The sequence below is a fragment of the Haemorhous mexicanus genome, chromosome Z (genome assembly GCF_027477595.1).
Source record: "Haemorhous mexicanus isolate bHaeMex1 chromosome Z, bHaeMex1.pri, whole genome shotgun sequence".
Classification (NCBI taxonomy): domain Eukaryota; kingdom Metazoa; phylum Chordata; class Aves; order Passeriformes; family Fringillidae; genus Haemorhous; species Haemorhous mexicanus.
In genome coordinates, this window is record NC_082381.1 from 89,198,768 (window position 1) to 89,221,301 (window position 22,534).

Sequence of the window (22,534 nt, forward strand, 5' to 3'; positions counted from 1 at the left end):
CCCCGTCCCCTCACGTTCCCCGTTCCCCACTGCCATTCCCATCCCCTCACGCTCCCCCTTGCCATTCCCGTCCCCTCACGTTCCCCTTCCCCTCACGTTCCCCTCACGTTCCTCGTCCCTCACACTCCCATCCCCAGTCCCGCCCCTCGCCCCGCCCTCTTGACTCTGATTGGCTGTCTAGCCAGTCTAATTAACCTGTGACAGATCCCACCCCGCCGTGCCTGTCCCCCTTTCCCCCCTGCGGGGGCGGGATAAAACGTTCATTGGCCAAACGCCACAGACGCTAGCGAGCTCTCTTCCCTTCTACTGGTTGCGTCAGTTGTCAGTCGCGGCCAACACCCGCCTCCCGGGGTGTCCCTCCCCGGCGCCTCGGTGTAGGCTCCATTCAGTGGCGGGTTCTGCGGTGGACGCAGCTCCGGCGGGCGGGCGCTGTTCTCGCTCAGTAGGAACAGGTCCTCGGCCGGCATCGCTCAGCGGGCAGCAGCCGCAGGAGGAGGTAGATCCCGTTCTGGTAACAATTATACAACTGCGGCGGCGCACCACAGGCCTCTCTCTCTCTTTATAAACCCGTGTCTGCGGGGCGTTCTGAGGGGCTGGAGGCCGCCCGGGCGCAGGGAGGGGATGGAGCCCGCCCGGGATGCTCCGTGTCCCCGGTCCGGCCCCGCGGGGGTTAGTGCCGAAGCAGCAGCACGGCGGTGCGAGGCCCCGAGGCTCGGCCTGCGGCGGAGGCAGCGCTGGGCCCAGCGGCAGGTGCGGAGGTGCCCGCGAGGAGCCGGGGAAGCAGCCCCGGCTGCGCCCGTGCGTGTTTACCCCTGTCAGGACGGTGACAAATGGAGCTGCCAGCCCGCCCGCCGGGAGCTGCCCGAGGCCGCGGGGAGCGCCCACCCCGCGGGCCCAGCCGCTCCCGCGGCCCCCTGCGCCGGGCCCGACCTGCCCTGAACTTCCCCGTGGCCCTGGAGAGTGAAAGTTGGGAAGGAGCAGAGCAGCTGGCGCGGCCTTGGAGCAGGAAGCGCCGCCCGGTACTTGGGAGTTGCTGTTTTGTTCGGCCTCCTGGCTGCTCCTTCAGCCGAGCGGCCGTGGCTGACACGCCGCCGTCGCTGGCTCCACGCTCCACTAAAAAATACTGACTAAGGGGTGTTGTCTGAGCAACCCGGGGTGTTGTGTCATGACAAGAATCTCATAGTTAACAGGAGAAAAGCTAAACCAAACTTACAGCACATTGATAAAGGGTTGGTGAAAAAGGACAGTCTTGCAGCCAAGCAAGATCAAAACCACCAAATGTCGATTTTTTGGTGTCTTTGTGTTGGTAATTCCAAGAAGTAATGAACATCAAAGGGAGGTTTTCTGTGTATCTATAATTTACATATGGGCAAATTAAAGAGCTGGGCAGAATGTGCAGCTCTGCAGGTGGCCCATGTGTGTGCAGCCAGCAGTGTCTAATGCCTTATTAGACGCTATAACATCTGTAGAAATTTAACCCGAGCCTGTATTTTAGAAGAAACTGTGTGTTACAGTCACAGGAGGGAAGTTCTGATAATCCTGTGCGGTGGCTTGTGAGTCAGCAGCTTGAGTGCAGGCAAGATTTGGAGCTTTTTGCTCTGCAAACCAAGGCAGAGGCTGTCAAAGTGCGTGGTAGCACGCCGTGGTTGAGTGAGTACTAATTGAATGCTCATCTCTACGAGTGGTGCCAGCCCCTTCCCTGCAGCTGAAGCAGCACTGGTGGCTCGTGGTGCATGGATAGGTTCTCGGGTTTTTCTGTAATTTAGGCGGGGTATTTCTTTTAGGTATTTCTTTTTGCAGCCAGCACACGCTGAAGTTTGTAAGAGGTTGGCAGGCATACACGTGCACTGAGCTACCAGCAGCTCAGCTGCTCTGTGCTCACTGTTGAGCTGGTTTCCCAGGAAGAACTCCCATTTGTAAGTGCAGCAGATGTTGGGAACATCCTTGTCCACCCCTCAACCTGTATCCAAAAAAAAAGTCAGTGTTTCTGAGTTGAGCAGCTCCAGCACAGGGGCGTGCCAGCTCTCCAGAACAGAGCCTGAGTACCTTCCTGCTGTTCCTGGAGTATTTCTGAGGGCTTTTAGGATGAGATCTTGGTCCTTACCTTTGCCACCAGCCCTCCTAGTTACACAAATTAAAGTAAATCAGGAATTTCAGTACATCTTGTCAGACTTGGCCAAAAATATTGCAGTTTCCACAGTAAAAGATAATGGACTTTTGGTACTTAAGAATCAGAATGTTTAGGTCAGTAAATGTATGAAAATTCAGCTCTCTGATGTTGTCTGGTAAGAGCTGCTACCACCAAGACTCCAATACCAGGCAATTCAGCCCTTCTTCCTGCTTGTGCTGCAAGAAGTCTGATAGTACTGTAAATTACAGTAATTGACAAATACTCTTTTTAGGAAAGTTCTGGAATCATTCTCATCCGAGTTCACCTCTGTGTGCTTTGTTTAGTGAATGTTTCCAGCCTGAAGCAGTGAGCTTGCTTACTCTGCCAAAGTGCTCCACACCTAACTTTTCTTCCTGTTGGACTGGCTGCCTCAGAATAAAAGGGAAGAAAAGTAATTCCAATGTGCTAAAGATCTGCTTCCAAAATAACCCGCCTGCCTCTGCCAAACACTTCATTAGTAATTTCTGCCCATGGCCGTTCCTTTTAATCTGCAGATCTCAAGGTGCCTTAGAAATGTCCTTTAAAGTGGTGGCCCAGGACTTTGCTGGAGGGAACCTGAAGTAGTTTTGCCACTGTTTCCTGCTGGCTTTCCTCAGCAGTAGCATCTGGTCAGCTCAGGGAGCCAGGGGTGCCAAGATGCTGTGCAGAGCCACGTGCCCCCTCCTCAGCCCTCTGCTCCTTCCTCCTGGGATGCCCCTGTTCTGGCACAAAAGTGACTCCTTGTCCTGCTGAAGGGTGGTGGGTGCAGGGAGAGCTGCTTTCTTTAGGTGGAAGTCTCCTGGGGAGGCACGCTTATAGCCCGTGCTCCCCTAATGTAATAATTTTAGACTGCTTTATCATTACTGAAGTGATGAAGCCAGCTAGTGTGTGCCTGGTTTGTGTCATCCTTGGGTGGGCCAGGCTGGGCTGATTATTACTGAAAAAAAAAGAAAGAGAATGGAGTGCATGGTGCAAGCACTCCAGACCTGAGGTGGTGCAGGCTCACCGAGCAATGGCTCTGGGGGCATAGGAGACGATGTCTGTTGGCTTAGAAATGGTTAAGGCCTTCAAGTTGGAAATTCTGTGGGGCCTCCACGGCCTTGAATTAATGATTTCAGCTTGTCAATACAAAAATGCTCCTCAGCACAGGTCAGTTTCTGTACAGGGAAGGCAGGCTGGAAGAAATCACTGACAGGGGATTTCAGGAGCACTGGAAATGCCTTTGTGTTTCCCCACCCCCCAGACTGAGGGCAGGCTGCAGAGTCATGCAGCCCGAGCTGCTGTGCAGGGACAGACACCCCTTGGCACTGAGGGAGACCCACACCTCAGCCAGCCTGGGCACTAATTGAAGCTGGCCTTGCTTTAATTGACTCTGAGCTTCCCGGCTCTCTGGCCAGCCTGGTTCTGCCTTTTAGGAGCGTGATGAACCTTTCCCTTAAAAGTAGGTTTTGCTGTTTAACAAATCCATAATTGGAGCAGCAGAACATTTGCTCCCAGATAAGGGCGCTTGTGCATATTGGTAATTAGTTTGACCTGGGCAGATGCCTCCTGATAAGGCACAGCAGGGAGCTGTCCTCTGCTGTGCTGAAGGATTCAATCCCCTCGGTTTGTGACACAGCAACTCAAAATTCCCAGCTGTGCTGGACTCAGTCTAGAGGTGCTCCACAGTCTTGTGTGGTTCTCGCCACTGTCAGGCACTGAAGGGAGAGCAGAGATCCTGGTTATGCTGGCACACATTTGGGCAGGAATTGATTTCTCATTCAAATCTGCTGTTTTCCTCCTAATTCCTCCTCACAGGATGTTGCACGGCCTCAGTCCTCTCTGTGTGTTTTCACATCGTGGCAGGTGCTGCTCTTTCCCCCAGTTCACATCCCACCCCCACGGAGATGCTGCCAGGGCTGGAGCCCCTCTGCTCTGGAGCCAGCCTGGCACAGCTGGGGCTGCTCACCTGCACAAGAGAAGGCTCCAGGGACACCTCAGAGCCCCTGCCAGGGCCTCCAGGGGCTCCAGGAGAGCTGCACAGGCACTGGGCACAAGGCATGGAGGGACAGCAGCCAGGGAATGGCTTCCCAGGGCCAGAGGGCAGGGACAGATGGGATATTGGGAATGAGGAATTGCTGGCTGGGAGGGTGGGCAGGCCCTGGCCCAGGGTGCCCAGAGCAGCTGTGGCTGCCCCTGGATCCCTGGCAGTGCCCAAGGCCAGGCTGGATGGGGCTTGGAGCAGCCTGGGACAGTGGAAGGTGTCCCTGCCCATGGCAGGGGGTGGAGCTGAATGAGCTTTGAGGTGTCTTCCCACCCAAACCACTCTGGGATTCTCTCTCAGCCTCAACTGCCAAAATGATCTCTCCTTTTTTAATGGTTTAAGTAGCACCCTCTCAGGCCTGGCCTCTCTCCTACAAACCCATCATAAACCGTGTTAAAGCCTCCTCAGAGAGCTGCACAATCCAGCCCTTCCATCTCCTTGAAACCAGGTGGTGGCTTGGGGACCTTTTGGGGACCTTTCCCCCAGCCCTGTTCCCGTGGCTCCCCAGCCACGGAGCGTGAGGCTTCGTGTCCCTTTGTCCTTCCCCGTGGGCCCAGGGGACAAGGCTGGTGGCCAGCAGAGCTGGGGTGGGTCACAGAGGGCACGGCCATGCAAGCAGAGCTGCTGGCAGCCCTGCAGAGCAATGTGGACAGGCACGGGGGAGCATTTCCTGCTTTGTGGGTCAGGGCAGGTCACGGTGAGGTGGGTTTGGGAGGCAAGCCCTTGCCAAACCACATTCAAGAGCCTGTGACAAAAGGAGTTGGGGGAGACGTGCAGGATGGGAGAGGGAGCTAACAGGGAACAATGGGAAGAGCAGGCGAGGGAGAGCTCAGGGCTGAGTAGCCAGTCAGGTTTTGCTATGGATATAAATTAACTGGGATCATATCTCTTGGATCTGAACAGAGGGCTCAGTGGAAAATGAAACCTGATTCTCCCCTTTTATGAAAACCTCCATCAAGAGAATAATTTTAGGTGCTGGTGTGACACCTCGGAGAGGAGCAAGTCTCCTCTCTCACACCTCGGGGAAGAAAGCAAGGTTTGCATCACCTCTGAAAAGCCTTTTCCCCTCTGCCTCGTTGATTAGAGTTAATTGATCGAGTTCAGGTGAATCTGGGCCACAATCTTGTTTGGTTCTTAGAATGCTCATTAATTGCACCAAAGTAATTTAAATTTTATTAGAGTGTGGTAGGGTGTGGTGCTTGTCCTACTTTTTAATTCCTAGTTTGAGGTATTTGCTGGTGGCAGGTTGACGCCACGGTGGCAGCAGGCTGATGGGACCCTGGGCTGGGGTTTGCTGTGACTCTGGAGTCACAGACCTTTTCTGGGCTCCCCCGCACGGGGAGATGGACCTGCAGCCGTGGGGGGATGGCAGGTGAGCAACCAGAGCTGAAACCAGTTAAAACTGAATCTGGTGGTCCTGAAGGCGGCACGGAGTTAGTGTGTTTTGCAGCACAGCGTTAATTTCCCAAGTCTGATCCTGATTTCCCGAGTGCTCACTCCACCAGGAGCAGGTTCGGGGAGGAACGAGCACGTTAGAGGCTACGTTTGTTTGTGCTGCTGGCAAGGCTTCCTCCCGTGCCTCCTGCCCCGCTCCACACAGCAGAGTTATGGTCTTTACCCCAAAACAAATCAGCACGGGGGGTTCGAGTGGGACTTCTGCCATTCACAGGCCTAAACAAACAAGTGAAGGTTGAGAGGAGGGGATGCCTCTGCAGGCAGAGCAGCTTCCCTCTACGCTTTGTAGGGGGAAGAAGAGAAACTCGGGCATAACTGATGATGAAAAATGTTAAATGTTTGTGGATTTTTTTAATGCTTGGAAAGATTTTCAAGAAAATCCTCAGATCGTAACTTGTAAGACCAGTCTGCCATCTTTTAAGCTGATTATGTGCAAATTTGATTAGAGCAGGTCTTCTAAAGTATTCAGGCGATATTTAAGATAATGAAGTTTTGTTCCTTAATTCAATTTTGTCTGCCATCTGGAAGAAATTAAAAATGCAAGCCATGCATCATTTCATTCCTTAAAAATATCTCATGCCCTGTTTCACTGTCCCTGCCTGTCTGGGCTGTGAGTGTGTAGCTGGGCTGGGGGTGGTGGGTCCCCTCTCCTGGTCCCCTGCTGCCCTGGCTGGACAGTCCCCTCCCTGTGTCACCACACAGACCATGGTCCTGGTAGGTCCTGCCCTGCTTCCCGCCGTCTCTCTGTCTCAGTGAAATAATCTTTGGGATTCCAGAGATCTCCACTGCACATTCCCTGCTGGTAATTTCTTCTCCAAAGAGCTTGTGATCAATGATGAAGTAAAATGAGTTCAAGAGTAGCTAACACCTGTCAGGATTAGAACTTGAGTAATACTAAGAATTTTAAATTATTTTAAGGGAACGTCCTTTACTTTAAAGGATATATTCTCTCTGAAAATAAACTTTCTATTTTTAAAGTTTGGAATTCTAAAAATCTAAGCCTGGAATTCACAGAACAGTGGAGTTTTTTTGCCCTTGTAACTCCACATTTTGTTGCAGCAGAGTTTCAGTATACTGACAGACCCAGATTCTCTCCCGTGTTGTCCAGGCCAGGAGATTTTGTTGTTGGAGAGCTCCCCAGTGGGGATTTTGTGGCTGCACCTGCCCCGGCTGTCCCGTCCTGGCTGGCATTTGCTGGCATTTCCACAGGTCACCACGGGCAGCTAAAGTCACTCTGGCATTCCTGCTGTGCCGGGAGGATCCCTGCGTTCCCTCCGCTCCGTGCTCTCAGCGCTCCAAGCCCTTCCTTCCTCTCCCTCCTCCTGGCTGCCGCAAGGCAGTTTTGGGTTGCTGCTTCATGGTGTCAGAAGGAGGCTCAGGCTGCAAGCGCTTCCCTGTGGCGGCAGCAGCCGGCTGTGGGTGTGTCGGGGGGCTCTGCTGGCTCTGTGGTGCCTGAGTGCTGCCTTTGCCTCGCCAGGTGCTCCGGAGCACGGAGGATGCTGTCCCGACTGCGCGCCGCCGCGGCGCCCTGCGCGATGGCGCGGCGCAGCCTGCACACCAAGGAGAAGGGCAAGCCGCTGATGCTCAACCCGCGCACCAACAAGGTGGGTCTGTGTCCTGTCCGTCTGTCCGGCCCGCGTCTGCTGATCGTGCCGTGCTCTGACACAGCCAGGGCGGGGCGGCGGGGCTGGCGGCGGCTCCTGCCCCGGGCAGCCCGGCTGCTGTCCTCAGGGCACACGAGGGGCTGTGGCGCTGCCTCGCCCTGGCTCCTGCAGGGGCTGGCTGAGCCGAGGGGGGCTTTAGCACGGAGGGGGTCTGACCTGAGAGTTTGCAAAAGTGACCTCTGAATTCTCCTGCTAACTGCAGGAGGTGTTAGCCTCTCTGTCCTAGCCCTGTCCCTTTCCTGGGACACCGAGATCTGGGGCTGAGCCACATCACCGAAGAAATATCCCTCTGCAGAGTCTGAAAGAGCAGCTAAAAATAAACCTTGGTGGGAGCTAGCTCGGAGGTACAGCTATCAGGTTAATTCCATACTTTGAGGCAGACTTACAAGAAAGTAGCATTTTGTTCCCTTCACAAAACTGTTCTGTTTCCACAAGCCCGTCCTCAAACTTTTTTTTCCACCGGAGTTGTAGCGGCCTTCAGGAATCTTGCAGCCATTAACGTTTACGTTAAAACTGGTAAGAAATCAGATCAGGGCTCTTAGTGGCTGGTCCGAGATGTCTGAAGCAGTCAAGAAAGGTGGCAAATCTGCTTGTCTCTGACAGGACATTTCCTGAGCCGTGGGGCTGGGTTATTTTACCCTTCCCTTTCCACCCTGGAGAGCAGAGTGAAGATGCCTCAATCCTGCATGAATCCAGGCTGCCTAGAGAGGGAGAGAGAGCTGTGGAGGGTAGAGACTGGCTGGCTGCAGAACTGAAGTTGAGATTGCTATGCCAGGGAAAGAGAAAAGAGTAGATTGGTGTGATTTGTCCAGATCAGATTGTCTTGAGACTTTCTGAGCTCTAAAGACTTTGACATGCCCGTGGAAGTGGCTTCAACCCCTGTAAGCTTTTCCAAATGCTGATTATGCAATAGTATTCTGAAACAAGAACAATAGGTCATTTCTTACTGTTTTTCTAGTGGTAATATCCTTCCATTTTTTTTTTAACTCTGGAATTCTCAGCTGAACTAAGCACAATGCTTTTTTTTTTTTTTTTTTAGGAGTAAAAGGGAATAGGGAGCTTCTGGTTAATGGCAATAGATATTTTGAATCTTTTAATGCCTCCAAGAAGTTGCACTGGTGAGAGGGAGCCCCATTCTGCTTTAGTTTATCTCAGCTGTATCAGCCTGTCCTTCCTGCTGACGCCTGTTGGAATGGATCAGAAAGCTCCCTGAGTGGTACTGCTGGATGCAGTATCTGTATGGAAGTGCATTTTGGGTATTCAGCAAAGTCATAAATGATTTATTAAACACACCGAGTACTTTACCCCTTGTGCCTCCCCTGTGTATAGATACATGTATATTATCTACGTACGGAAACAGATAAAGGGTGTTATTTCTTGCTGTCAGCTTGTTGAGGTTATCATGTTTTACTTGATTAGATTTAATTTTTACATCCTCTATCAACTCTGCAGAACATTTGGTCTCCCCTAAGGCATGTGTCCCTAAAACAAGAGCTGCAGAAGGACAGCATCAGGGTCAGGATCCAGCCCTCACCCTTGTGCAAACTTAGCTGCTGCTCTTTTCCCCTGGAGTAGGTTTTTCTCTTAGAGTTGTGTTTCTTTTCTTGCCCACGCCGAGCTGCGTGTTGAGGCGGACACACAGCTGCACCAGCTGTTTTGGGTTTTGGTGTTTGAAGGGCAGGTGGGAGGTGTTCATTGCCAGGATGGCTCGGAGAGGCAGTGAGCTCTCTGGGCCACCTCGGTGCTGCAGCCCACAACCACAGAGCCTGCTGCAGCTGCTGGGGATCCTCCTCTGCTCAGAGCGCTCCGTGCTGGGTGACTGCTGCTCCCTGGCAGGGCTCCCAGGGCAGTTCCTTGGCTCCAGCACCTTCTGTCCCTTTTTCAGCTTGCTTAGAGCGCTGTCAGGACAATCTCAGCGGTTTAGTGCTGGCAGTTAAACTGTTACTGGTGCGGTGCCGTGCTTCAGGGGGGGCAGGGTTTGTTCTTCCACACAGAGCAGGTGAGGCAGGAGGACGAGATCCCTGGCTGGGGATGTCTGTTCTGCCACGTGGAGTGCCATCAGCGTGCTCTTGTCCCCCCTGGAAGTACATGACCTGTAATGTTATCTGCGTGTTTGTTTTCTGTGGCCTGCAGGAAGTTTGTGACTGAATAGTTGGCGACACTTGCTGTACCTTAGTTGGTTATTTTCGTTGGTTATTTTGGTGGAGAAGGGTGATGGCATTTTGTACCGTGGGTTCCATTACCCCGTTTTCCGTGACTCTTCCTCAGGACTGTTAGGTTATCCCAGAATCCCTGAGGTTGGAAAAGCCCTCCCAGCCATTGAGTCCAGCCTGTCACCCGATCCCCACCTTGTCACCCAATCCAGGCCCTCCAGGGCTGGGCACTCCAAACCTCCCTGGGCAGCTCCAATTCCTGACCTGCCTTTCCATGGGGGAATCCCTTCTGAATCCTTTTCTGTCCAAAAACTCCTCCTGCACTGACAGTGCCTCTCAAAATTTTGGCTTCAGCAGGTACCTTTAGGATTTATATGTGCACATATTTGTGTGCTTCTGTCTGCCTGGAATGGCAGTAGATATGTGCATGGAAATATGTGATAAATGTTAAAGAAACAGTCAGTGGTGGCAGGTTAATAATCCCAGACTGATCCCAAGGAATTTTACCAGTGTCTTGTCTTTCATACAGGTGGTCCTCTTCTCATATGTTGTATTTTGCTCACAGTTTCATCTGTGTTCATTCGCAGATTTTCAGCCCAATTTATTTTCATGCATGGTTTCCAGAATACTTCCAGAAACTGCAGAAACTGTGATAAATTTACCTTTGCACAAGGAGAGGATTTTCTTAGCAAACTCGTACCTGACCTCAGTGATTGTGGGAAATACCCTAACCCGTGCATTTCTGATTCAGAATAAAAAATGAACAGAAAAAACCAAAGTCAAAGCTATTTTGACAAAATAAAAAGGATTGCACAAGAGGGTGTAAAGAAAGGATTGTATGAGCTTGAAGATGTGAAAGCAGATGCTCCCTTGCCTTGCCCTTTCTCACCATGCTGGTTTCGACACATTTATTTTAATACATTTTAGATTTAGGCTGAGCCAGCTGTGTTGAGCAGCCAGGACAGGGAATAGGCAGTGCCCCGTGCCTTCCTGGGGAAGCCAGGATAAACAGGATGTGGGGAGGGAATGCAGATGGTGATGGCTGCTAAGAAGTGCAGTGCTCCAAAGGTTGCTGTCAGTTTGTGATCAGCCAGGAGCAAAGACCCCAGAAGGCAGGAAGGTGACAGAAACTGCGCACACACCCCCAGCCCAGAGGTCCCACAGCAGGTCTGTGCCCTGCCCAGGTGGTTTGGAGGGATCCTTGGATGGAGTTGGCGTGCCAGGCACATGCAGATTTTATCAGCTTCCCTGAGATGTGCGTGCTTTCAGAAGGAATTACACGTGGGCACATGGAGCTGTTTAATCTGTAACCAGGTGCCAAAGGTGGAGGGAGGGTGTCCAGCCTCATTTACCTTGGACCAGGTGTTCTGCTCAGCACCTCTGGGCTGGGGGTGGGTGACAGAGGAAGGGTGCTGCCTGGGGCTGTTCCCTGTGGCATTAGTGCCCTTGAGGAGAGCAGGAGCAGCCACCTCTGCTCAGCTGGAAAAACAGCAGTCCCAAGAGATGTCCCCGGGGCGGTCAGGGATGCCTTTGCCATCGCAGTGCTCCCGACTCGGTGTGCAGCTCTGCCATGGTGTCCGTGGAAATGTGCCCAGGAGGGGCTGGGTCACTTCCCTGGCAGGGAGTGGAGGCTTTCTGCTCCTGGCTTCTCCCCTCTTCTGCCGGGGAGTGCTTCCAGCTGCCCGACACAGCTGTGGGCTGGCTGAGCGTGGGTCGTCAGCCGCAGTGGTGCCGTGTTGCACCTTGCAGAGGGGGCCAGGAGCTGGTGGCACCTTTGCCTGCCGAGGGAGGGAGTGCAGAAAGTCTTGGGGGTGTGATGGGATCTGGGCTGTGTCACTGTGCAGAAAGGCTTGGGGATCTGATGGGATCTGGGCTGTGTCACTGTGCAGAAAGGCTTGGGGGTCTGATGGGATCTGGGCTGTGTCACTGTGCAGAAAGGCTTGGGGATCTGATGGGATCTGGGCTGTGTCACTGTGCAGAAAGGCTTGGGGGTCTGATGGGATCTGGGCTGTGTCACTGTGTTCTTGGGGGGTGTGATGGGATCCAGGCTGTGTCACTGTGCAGAAAGGCTTGGGGGTGTGATGGGATCTGGGGCTGTGTCAGTGTGCAGAAAGGCTTGGGGGTGTGATGGGATCTGGGCTGTGTCACTGTGCAGAAAGGCTTGGGGGTGTGATGGGATCTGGGCTGTGTCACTGTGCAGAAAGGCTTGGGGGGTGTGATGGGATCTGGGGCTGTGTCACTGTGCAGAAAGGCTTGGGGGTGTGATGGGATCCGGGCTGTGTCACTGTGCAGGAAGGCTTGGGGGGTGTGATGGGATCGGGGCTGTGTCACTGTGCAGAAAGGCTTGGGGATCTGATGGGATCTGGGCTGTGTCACTGTGCAGAAAGGCTTGGGGGTGTGATGGGATCTGGGGCTGTGTCACTGTGCAGAAAGGCTTGCGGGTGTGATGGGATCTGGGCTGTGTCACCATGCAGAAAGGCTTGGGGGTGTGATGGGATCTGGGCTGTGTCACTGTGCAGAAAGGCTTGGGGGTCTGATGGGATCTGGGCTGTGTCACTGTGCAGAAAGGCTTGGGGGTGTGATGGGATCTGGGGCTGTGTCACTGTGCAGAAAGGCTTGGGGGGTGTGATGGGATCTGGGCTGTGTCACTGTGCAGAAAGGCTTGGGGGTGTGATGGGATCTGGGCTGTGTCACTGTGCAGAAAGGCTTGGGGGTGTGATGGGATCTGGGCTGTGTCACTGTGCAGAAAGGCTTGGGGGGTGTGATGGGATCTGGGCTGTGTCACTGTTCAGAAAGGCTTGGGGGATCTGATGGGATCTGGGCTGTGTCACTGTGCAGAAAGGCTTGGGGGTGTGATGGGATCTGGGCTGTGTCACTGTGCAGAAAGGCTTGGGGATCTGATGGGATCTGGGCTGTGTCACCGTGCAGAAAGGCTTGGGGGTGTGATGGGATCCAGGCTGTGTCACTGTGCAGAAAGGCTTGGGGGTGTGATGGGATCTGGGGCTGTGTCAGTGTGCAGAAAGGCTTGGGGGTGTGATGGGATCTGGGCTGTGTCACCGTGCAGAAAGGCTTGGGGGTGTGATGGGATCTGGGGCTGTGTCACTGTGCAGAAAGGCTTGGGGGTCTGATGGGATCTGGGCTGTGTCACTGTGCAGAAAGGCTTGGGGGTGTGATGGGATCTGGGCTGTGTCACTGTGCAGGAAGGCTTGGGGGTCTGGTGGGATCTGGGCTGTGTCACTGTGCAGAAAGGCTTGGGGGTGTGATGGGATCCAGGCTGTGTCACTGTGCAGAAAGGCTTGGGGATCTGATGGGATCTGGGCTGTGTCACCGTGCAGAAAGGCTTGGGGATCTGATGGGATCTGGGCTGTGTCACTGTGCAGAAAGGTTTGGGGATCCGATGGGATCTGGGCTGTGTCACCGTGCAGAAAGGCTTGGGGATCTGATGGGATCTGGGGCTGTGTCACTGTGCAGAAAGGCTTGGGGGTGTGATGGGATCCAGGCTGTGTCACCGTGCAGAAAGGCTTGGGGGGTGTGATGGGATCTGGGGCTGTGTCACTGTGCAGAAAGGTTTGGGGGTGTGATGGGATCTGGGCTGTGTCACCATGCAGAAAGGCTTGGGGGTGTGATGGGATCTGGGCTGTGTCACTGTGCAGAAAGGCTTGGGGGTGTGATGGGATCTGGGCTGTGTCACTGTGCAGAAAGGCTTGGGGGTGTGATGGGATCCAGGCTGTGTCACCATGCAGAAAGGCTTGGGGGTGTGATGGGATCTGGGCTGTGTCACTGTGCAGAAAGGCTTGGGGGTGTGATGGGATCTGGGCTGTGTCACTGTGCAGAAAGGCTTGGGGCTGTGATGGGATCTGGGCTGTGTCACTGTGCAGAAAGGCTTGGGGGGTGTGATGGGATCTGGGCTGTGTCACTGTGCAGAAAGGCTTGGGGGTGTGATGGGATCTGGGCTGTGTCACTGTGCAGAAAGGCTTGGGGATCTGATGGGATCTGGGCTGTGTCACTGTGCAGAAAGGCTTGGGGATCTGATGGGATCTGGGCTGTGTCACTGTGCAGAAAGGCTTGGGGGTGTGATGGGATCCAGGCTGTGTCACTGTGCAGAAAGGCTTGGGGATCTGATGGGATCTGGGGCTGTGTCACTGTGCAGAAAGGCTTGGGGGTGTGATGGGATCTGGGCTGTGTCACCATGCAGAAAGGCTTGGGGGGTGTGATGGGATCTGGGCTGTGTCACCGTGCAGAAAGGTTTGGGGGGTGTGATGGGATCTGGGGCTGTGTCACTGTGCAGAAAGGCTTGGGGGTGTGATGGGATCTGGGGCTGTGTCACTGTGCAGAAAGGCTTGGGGGTGTGATGGGATCTGGGCTGTGTCACCGTGCAGAAAGGCTTGGGGGGTGTGATGGGATCTGGGCTGTGTCACTGTGCAGAAAGGCTTGGGGGTGTGATGGGATCTGGGCTGTGTCACTGTGCAGGAAGGCTTGGGGGTGTGATGGGATCTGGGCTGTGTCACTGTGCAGAAAGGCTTGGGGGTGTGATGGGATCTGGGCTGTGTCACTGTGCAGAAAGGCTTGGGGGTGTGATGGGATCCAGGCTGTGTCACCGTGCAGAAAGGCTTGGGGGTGTGATGGGATCTGGGGCTGTGTCAGTGTGCAGAAAGGCTTGGGGGTGTGATGGGATCTGGGGCTGTGTCACTGTGCAGAAAGGCTTGGGGGTGTGATGGGATCTGGGGCTGTGTCAGTGTGCAGAAAGGCTTGGGGGTGTGATGGGATCTGGGCTGTGTCACTGTGCAGAAAGGCTTGGGGGTGTGATGGGATCTGGGCTGTGTCACTGTGCAGAAAGGCTGGGGGTGTGATGGGATCTGGGGCTGTGTCACCATGCAGAAAGGCTTGGGGGTGTGATGGGATCTGGGGCTGTGTCACCGTGCAGAAAGGCTTGGGGGTCTGATGGGATCTGGGCTGTGTCACTGTGCAGAAAGGCTTGGGGGTGTGATGGGATCTGGGGCTGTGTCACCGTGCAGAAAGGCTTGGGGGTGTGATGGGATCTGGGGCTGTGTCACTGTGCAGAAAGGCTTGGGGGTCTGATGGGATCTGGGGCTGTGTCACCGTGCAGAAAGGCTTGGGGGGTGTGATGGGATCTGGGCTGTGTGACTGTGCAGAAAGGCTTGGGGGTGTGATGGGATCTGGGCTGTGTCACTGTGCAGAAAGGCTTGGGGGTGTGATGGGATCCAGGCTGTGTCACTGTGCAGAAAGGCTTGGGGGGTGTGATGGGATCTGGGCTGTGTCACTGTGCAGAAAGGCTTGGGGGTGTGATGGGATCTGGGCTGTGTCACCGTGCATTGCCCTGCCGTGTCAGCCACACCCACTGGGGTACACCCTGCTGCTCTGGGGGAATAAAGGGACAGAATCCAGTTTGGAAATGGAGGAGGAAAAAATCAGGAGGTTTTCTGTTCTCATAAACTTTTATTCTCTGGTAGGGATAGCAAAGACACCTTTGATTCTTATGAGTGAACTTTATTAATTTCCAGTGGAGGCATCTTGTGCAATAGTGAACTTTGTGTTTAGCCCAGGGGAGCAAAGTCAAGAGATGCAGCCCACAATCCAACATAAAATCTGCTTTGTTTTCAAGATGTTTATGATGCTGCTTCAAAGGCTGTGCTCCCTGCTGAATCTGTTCTAACCATTACTGGGAGTTACAAGGAAAGCATTTTTTAAATCTCAGGAGTTTCCAGACAGCGGCGTGTTTGGATATAAACTGTTTGTACATCTTTGTCAGGATCCCTGGATGGGGTTTTTGCTGTATGTTGGAGCATTTATGGTTGGTTAAAAGGGCACTCTCAAACGTGTGGCTGCAAGACTGCAGGCGGGGAAGCCTTACCACCACTACTACTTCTCTGCTTGGAAACCTCTCTGAATCACTTACTCCGTGGTGCTATAAAAATCCTGCTTGCAGCATCCAGGCTGCTCCATGCGAGGCAGGCAGCTAGAATTTGTGTGTGCTGGTATTTATAGCAGCACGGGCTTTGTGTGATGGAGCCCAGTTGCTGTGAAGTCCCAGTGCCAGGGTTTGTGGATTGAAGTTCATGGTGGTTCGGGGTGAGCTTCTCTTCACTAAAATAGCATCAGCATTTCACTCCAGTAGCATTTTTCATTCCCCCTCCCAGCAGAAGGTTGGTTTTGTGGCAGTGGATTAGTCTGTGGAGTGTTAATTAATTGATCTGTGGGCTTTGAGGTGTGCTGGGCTCCCTCCTGGATGTGCTCCCTGCTTTGTCTGTGCTGGCCTGGAGAGGAGCCCTGCTTGTTCTGAGCTGAGAAGGGGATCAAGGAGGCTGGTGGCAGTGAAAGTCAGCACACAGCACCTGGGGAGAGGACACGCTGCCAGCCAGCAGTGATCCTGCCCTTAGACCCAGACTGGAGGAGTGCTTAAGCACTTAATCCCAGGGAAAGCTGGGCTGAGCTTGGGCCTTGGGCGCGGGTTCTTCCGTGCCTTGGAGCAGTGGGTGCTGCTGCGTGGGCTGGGGATCTCCTGATCTGTGGGTCTGGCTGTGCCCCTGATCTATGGGTCTGGCTGTGCCCTGATCTATGGGGCTGGCTGTGCCCCCTGATCTGTGGGTCTGGCTGTGCCCTGATCTATGGGTCTGGCTGTGCCCCCTGATCTATGGGTCTCGCTGTGCCCTGATCTATGGGTCTGGCTGTGCCCTGATCTGTGGGTCTGGCTGTGCCCCCTGATCTGTGGGTCTGGCTGTGCCCTGATCTATGGGTCTGGCTCTGCCCTGATCTATGGGTCTGGCTGTGCCCTGATCTGTGGGTCTGGCTGTGCCCCCTGATCTATGGGTCTGGCTGTGCCCTGATCTGTGGGTCTGGCTGTGCCCCTGATCTATGGGGTCTGGCTCTGCCCTGATCTATGGGTCTGGCTGTGCCCTGATCTGTGGGTCTGGCTGTGCCCTGATCTATGGGTCTGGCTGTGCCCCTGATCTGTGGGTCTGGCTGTGCCCCCTGATCTATGGGTCTGGCTGTGCCCCTGATCTATGGGTCTGGCCGTGCCCTGATCTGTGGGTCTGGCTGTGCCCTCTGATCTATGGGTCTGGCTGTGCCCCTGATCTATGGGTCTGGCTGTGCCCTGATCTGTGGGTCTGGCTCTGCCCTGATCTATGGGTCTGGCTCTGCCCCCTGATCTATGGGTCTGGCTGTGCCCCTGATCTGTGGGTCTGGCTGTGCCCTGATCTGTGGGTCTGGCTGTGCCCCCTGATCTATGGGTCTGGCTGTGCCCCTGATCTATGGGTCTGGCTGTGCCCTGATCTATGGGTCTGGCTGTGCCCCCTGATCTATGGGTCTGGCTGTGCCCCTGATCTATGGGTCTGGCTCTGCCCCCTGATCTGTGGGTCTGGCTGTGCCCTGATCTATGGGGTCTGGCTGTGCCCTGATCTGTGGGTCTGGCTGTGCCCCTGATCTGTGGGTCTGGCTGTGCCCCCTGATCTATGGGTCTGGCTGTGCCCTGATCTATGGGTCTGGCTGTGCCCCTGATCTATGGGGTCTGGCTGTGCCCTGATCTATGGGTCTGGCTGTTCCCTGATCTGTGGGTCTGGCTGTGCCCTGATCTATGGGGTCTGGCTGTGCCCCTGATCTATGGGTCTGGCTCTGCCCCCTGATCTATGGGGTCTGGCTGGAAGGGTGGTGGGTGTGTGATCGTGCAGCTCCATCCTGGGAGATACTGCAGGGCAATCCCAAATCCACATCCAAATCCAAGCTCATGGTCATGGACAGAGATCCTGCAAGTGTTAAAAGCACTCAGGGGTTTTATCTCACTGGACTAAACTCGGTCAGTTGCAGTTGGAACAAGGACTGAACCTCTGTGTGAAGCTGATGTCATTCTGATTCCTGATTTAGGCCCAGGCAGAAATTAAAGCCTCTTTGAATAGGGTAAGATGTCATTGTCATGTAAATCAGCAGCTGAAAGTACTTAGTGTCACTTAAAAATTCATCCTGTTGGATGTTACTGTGACTCCAGAGACAGGGAACAGCTGGATTCCCTACGGACAGGAAGGAGTGTGAGTGAAGTGAATAAGGATGGCTCTGTGTTCAGCTTGGAGCTGAGCTCAGGGCTCCTGGGCATTCCTGGGGCCCAGGTGCTGTGAGGACACTCTGCAGGGAGGCTGGGAACAGCCACGCTCCGGTGTCACACTGGTAGTGGAGATCAGAAATTTGGTGGTCGTGGTTTTTAGAGGACTTGAGGCGTTCTGGAGGGACGATGTAGGTTTTGGTGGTGAGCTGTTTCTCTGGGGTTACAGTAAAATGTCAGTGGCACCACTGAGGGGACCTGGCCTTCCCCAGGCTGTAAACCCAGCGGCCTTGCTGAGCAGAGGCTAAACCTCTTCTTCCCTTCCTCTTCTCCTTCCTCTACACGCTGTAAATACTTGGGCACCGTTTTTGTTGCTGCGGTGTCTCGAGTAACACACAACACAGTACAGATGTTTGCCAGCTGTGCTGGGCCTTGCAGCAGTTTGTGTGGGAGAGGGCTGTAATCCTTCCTTTTGGAAGGGTTTAACTGCATCTCACGGTTTTGAACTGCTGATGGCAGCAAGCCGGGGCTGTCCTCGAGGAAAGGGGAAGAGAGCTGAGAGGAGTTTGTGTGGAGCTTGCATTTCTGCTCGCAGAGAATTAGTATTTCTCGTGAAGTGTGCAGAAGTGGAACCAATCCTTTGCAACACAGGAAGAGCCTCTGTGGCACCCAGAGCGTGTTTCTGTGGGTCCTTCTCTCGTGTCAGTTTCTCTCTGTTTTCATGGCTGTGTTCTTCGTGGAAGTGTTGGGTTACTCAGATCAGTGTTTGGAAAAAAACACCACTCAAGTGGCTAAAGTGACTGTTGCACCCCACCAAAAAAGAAAGGAAAAAAAGGAAATCAAAATTAGAAACCAAAAAAACCAGCAGCAATGTTAAAAACTTGAAGAATGAACTGTCATCTGAAATTTATTTGTGTTTAGTGTTGGAAGAGTACTGGAGAATAGCAGTTAGACTGGGAAAGAGAACAGTGGTTTGCAGAGGACTCCTGACCACTTGTAGGAGAGCTCTGCTGTCCTGCTAGTGAAAGGTTAAATTGAAATCAGTCCTTAGTGTCAGATCTATTACATGAAAGGCTGGCAGACATTAAAATGGATACAGAGAAAAACAGATTCATTTCAGGTTAAATACTTGGAGTTTGCTGCAGGAGGGCAAAACAGTGAAGTTTTTGGGTTTGGGTTGCTGTTTTTTTCTTGCTTTCTAGCTCTTCAGGTGTTGTGTTACTGTAGAGCACAGTGTAGAATCAGTGTAGGAAGGCAGGTGGACTGCTTTAGTCAATGTAGTCAAAACAACTGATACTAAATATGACCTGAACAGGAAAGAGAAAAATAAAAATGGTAATTATTTTAACAACGGGATTTTTTTCTCTAAGGAGTATTGTTTAGAAACCATTCAGGTATGATGAGTTACTCTACAACTAGGCTCTTTTTAGAAATTTTTGTTAATGGGTGTGTGTTCTGCAGATCCCTGTGAAGAGTCTGTTCCCACATAAGCAGAGGGGAAAACATTTGTGTCCTTTACTGTCAGTGGAAAAGTACTGATTTTTATTCTTGTCAGTGGAGGGGTTGAACACGGGTGATCTTTGTGGGCCCCTTCCACAAGGATCATCTGATTCTCTGACCTTTCTGATGGCACGAGGAACTTGGAGTGTAATTACCAGGCATAAGGCAAACCTTAGAAAGCTTTTTTAATTTTTTTTAGCTGGGCAGTAAGAATCTGAAGGTTGAGAAACGGTTCAAATCAGTATTTAAATAACAATAAATTCAAGCTCTGTCCGCTCTCCGAGTCCCAAATGGAGAGGAGGGGGAGGTTTGTGCAGTTGAGCTCTTCTGATTTGGTACCAGTGAGGCATTTTGGTCATAGACAAATTTATTAGATCCATCCCTGTGTCGAAATGAAGTATTTGGGTCGGACTGCGATCTCAGTAGAAGCATTAGGGCAATTCAGTAGCTTGGGCATCAGGCTCTGTGACTGAAAACAGCAGCAAATGGAGCAGTTCAGATAAAAATCTGAGCTGCAGTTCCTGTCTGTGGCTGTAGGCACCGGCCTGGGTGACAACTGAGCAATTGCAGAGGCAGCTGTTTTTTCACTTTTCACCCGTTTGCAGCAGCATCTCTTTGCTGCTCTCCAGCTCCAGAGAGGAAAAGGAAATCTGGGCAGGTCTGGGCAATGTGGGCCAGCCGTGCTCAAAGGGAAAGCCCCAAGAGGTGAGGAGAGCCCTGGGAGAGGCAAACACCCCCGAGCCTGCCCGGAGCAGAGGGGGCAGCGCAGGGTTCCTGGGGCAAGCGCTGACAATGGCTGCTCACTCTCGTTTTCAGGGCATGGCCTTCACCCTGCACGAGCGACAGATGCTTGGGCTGCAGGGCCTCCTGCCTCCCAAAATAGAGACACAGGACATCCAAGCCTTACGCTTCCACAAGAACCTGGCAAAAATGACTGATCCCCTGGAGAAGTAAGCGCTGCTCCGGCCTTGTCCTGTGGTGTGAGGGAGTGGGAATATTGGGGCTGGAAATGGGATGGAAATGTCAAAGTACTGTCTGGGGGTAACCAGTGTTTACAGTGGGAATAAATGGAAATGTCAAAATACTGTCTGGGGGTGACCAGCGTTTCCAGTGCCTCCCATGGGGGGGTTGTTTTCACTTTGGCACAGAGAACTGCTTTCATCCCGCGGTCAGATGTGGTTGGGAAGCTTTTGTTTTGTTGTGTTGTGTTTGTTTGTTTGTTTATATATGTTCCGTGTTCATAAAACAGCAAAAGAGGGTGTGTGGAATCAGCAGCAAAGCTGCAAATCTGCCAAACTGCAGGCTGTCACAGGTGTTTCTGTGACAGGTGAGAGGGAGTGGCAGGCTGGTAGAGCACAGCATGTGGCGCTCGGCCCAGTCCATGAACATGTGTGATAATGAAGGTAAACTGAGCTACCAGAGACACCTAAACCAGTGTTTAACCCATGCCGTAGTTACTGCTAAAAGGCAGCCACGAGAGTAGAATTCTAACTCTCATCATGTGTATTTTTTTGTATCTTTTATTACTTAACACACTGGTTTGGTGAACTGCAAAGGATTCTGCTGTTTTATTTTTAGGATGCCATGTTTTAGCATCCCATTTCTGTTTTCACATGATCTTTGTGTATCTCTGCCTGTGAAAATACACAGTCTCCTGCAGCAGGAGGAGAGCTGTGGTGGCTTGGGGCTCTCTGGACCACATCAAAGCTCTTTTGTTCCGATCAGAACTGGAGGATGGCTCTTAAAGCCACACTGTGTCACTTGCTGGTCCAGGACAGTCCTGTCATGTGTATTGGCCGAGTGCCCAGCTGCTGTAGCCTGAGGCAGATTGCCAGTTCCTTATCTTTGTATGGCTGGTCAGCAGGACGGGGTCTGGGGTGATACACAGCGGGTGGGTGGGTAAAGCTGCAGAAATTCAGATTCAGTCTAGGACCCACCTACGTCCTCCAGCATGAGCCTTCTGGCAGGGCTCGGGTTGCTGCTTGTGTCTGTTGGTGCTGGGATTCACGAGGCACATCGTCTGGCTGGAAAATTGTTTCACTGAAATTTTGTTTACAAGGGCACCAGGACTCCCTGGAGTACATATCTGGGCTGCCTTTGGTCACGTTTGTCACTCTTGCCTTGCCAGCACACGGTGTGTCCATCCAGCGTTTCCATCTCCCTGCTGCTCTCTTCCCCAGCTCCCCTTTGGCCTGACTCGGGGGAGGGGGCTTTCCCAAGGGAGCACCAGCCGTGGGAGACAGCAAGGGGTGCTTTTCCTTGTGCTGGTTAATTACAGGTATATCTACATCATGGGCATCCAGGAGAGGAACGAGAAGCTGTTCTACAGGGTGCTGCAGGACGACATTGAGCGGCTGATGCCCATCGTGTACACTCCCACCGTGGGCCTGGCCTGCTCCCAGTACGGACACATCTTCAGGAGACCAAAGTAAGGGCACACACACGCCTTGCTCTGCCTCCTCACCCGGGGCCTGGAAGTGCTCCGTGTCTGGGGGCAGCCACACCAGCCTTGTGCCACGTCTGGGCAGAGGAAGTTTGTTAAAGTGACTCTCAGGACACAGTGTCTGCTGAGAAGCAGAGCGTTTGGAAGCAGACGTGGAGATGGGTCACATAGATACCCCAGTGCAGGGCTTCAGCCCCATTTCCAGCTCTTCCTAGGTGCCACACGGCTCTGTCATTCCAGGGGGGAATTCCCCAGCTGTCAGAGTCCCTTCTGTGGCTCTGAGGATCTGTGTCAGGACAGGGCATCGGGACGGGAGTGTCGATTGAGAGGGATTTATGGGCATCACCCTCACCCCTGCCCAGGAGGGCTGGTTCAGGTGGTGCCTCAGGTCCCTGCCCAGGAGGGCTGGTTCAGGTGGTGCCTCAGGTCCCTGCTGCAGAGGGCTGGTTCAGGTGGTGCCTCAGGTCCCTGCCCAGGAGGGCTGGTTCAGGTGGTTCCTCAGGTCCCTGCTGCAGAGGGCTGGTTCAGGTGGTGCCTCAGGTCCCTGCTGCAGAGGGCTGGTTCAGGTGGTGCCTCAGGTCCCTGCTGCAGAGGGCTGGTTCAGGTGGTGCCTCAGGTCCCTGCCCAGGAGGGCTGGTTCAGGTGGTTCCTCAGGTCCCTGCTGCAGAGGGTTGGTTCAGGTGGTGCCTCAGGTCCCTGCCCAGGAGGGCTGGTTCAGGTGGTGCCTCAGGTCCCTGCTGCAGAGGGCTGGTTCAGGTGGTTCCTCAGGTCCCTGCCCCAGGCAGGAGCAGATATTTTCCTTTAAGCGATTTATGTCAGCAGCTGTAAAACTTTGAATTTTAAATTGTCCTGTTTGGCATTTAGTTTTACAGAAGCAAGTTGTATTTTTAATTGTCACCCACAAAATATTTCTGTTTTGTGATTTGTTGTTTTTTTTTTTCTTTCAGGGGATTGTTTATTTCCATCTCAGACAGAGGCCACATAAGGTCAATTGTGAACAACTGGCCAGAGAACGACGTTAAGGTACGGTCACGGTGTGATTCAGTTTCTAGTTGTTATTCCATCCCAGCTGAGTCTTTCAACATTTACTAGTG

The 22,534-nt window shown here is 53.2% G+C and overlaps 1 protein-coding gene across 1 annotated transcript in view; it reads left to right on the forward strand.

Annotated features, from left to right (window-relative positions):
• The first annotated feature begins 360 nt into the window (after positions 1-360).
• The window catches only part of ME2 (malic enzyme 2), a 42,463-nt gene continuing 20,289 nt past the window's right edge, over positions 361-22,534 (forward strand). The window contains exons 1-5 of the mRNA XM_059837070.1: positions 361-496; positions 7,105-7,231; positions 19,814-19,947; positions 21,276-21,425; positions 22,388-22,463. Of these exons, the coding sequence (XP_059693053.1) occupies positions 7,124-7,231; positions 19,814-19,947; positions 21,276-21,425; positions 22,388-22,463 (468 nt within the window). The 5' untranslated portion in view covers positions 361-496; positions 7,105-7,123. The remainder of the gene's footprint in view (positions 497-7,104; positions 7,232-19,813; positions 19,948-21,275; positions 21,426-22,387; positions 22,464-22,534) is intronic.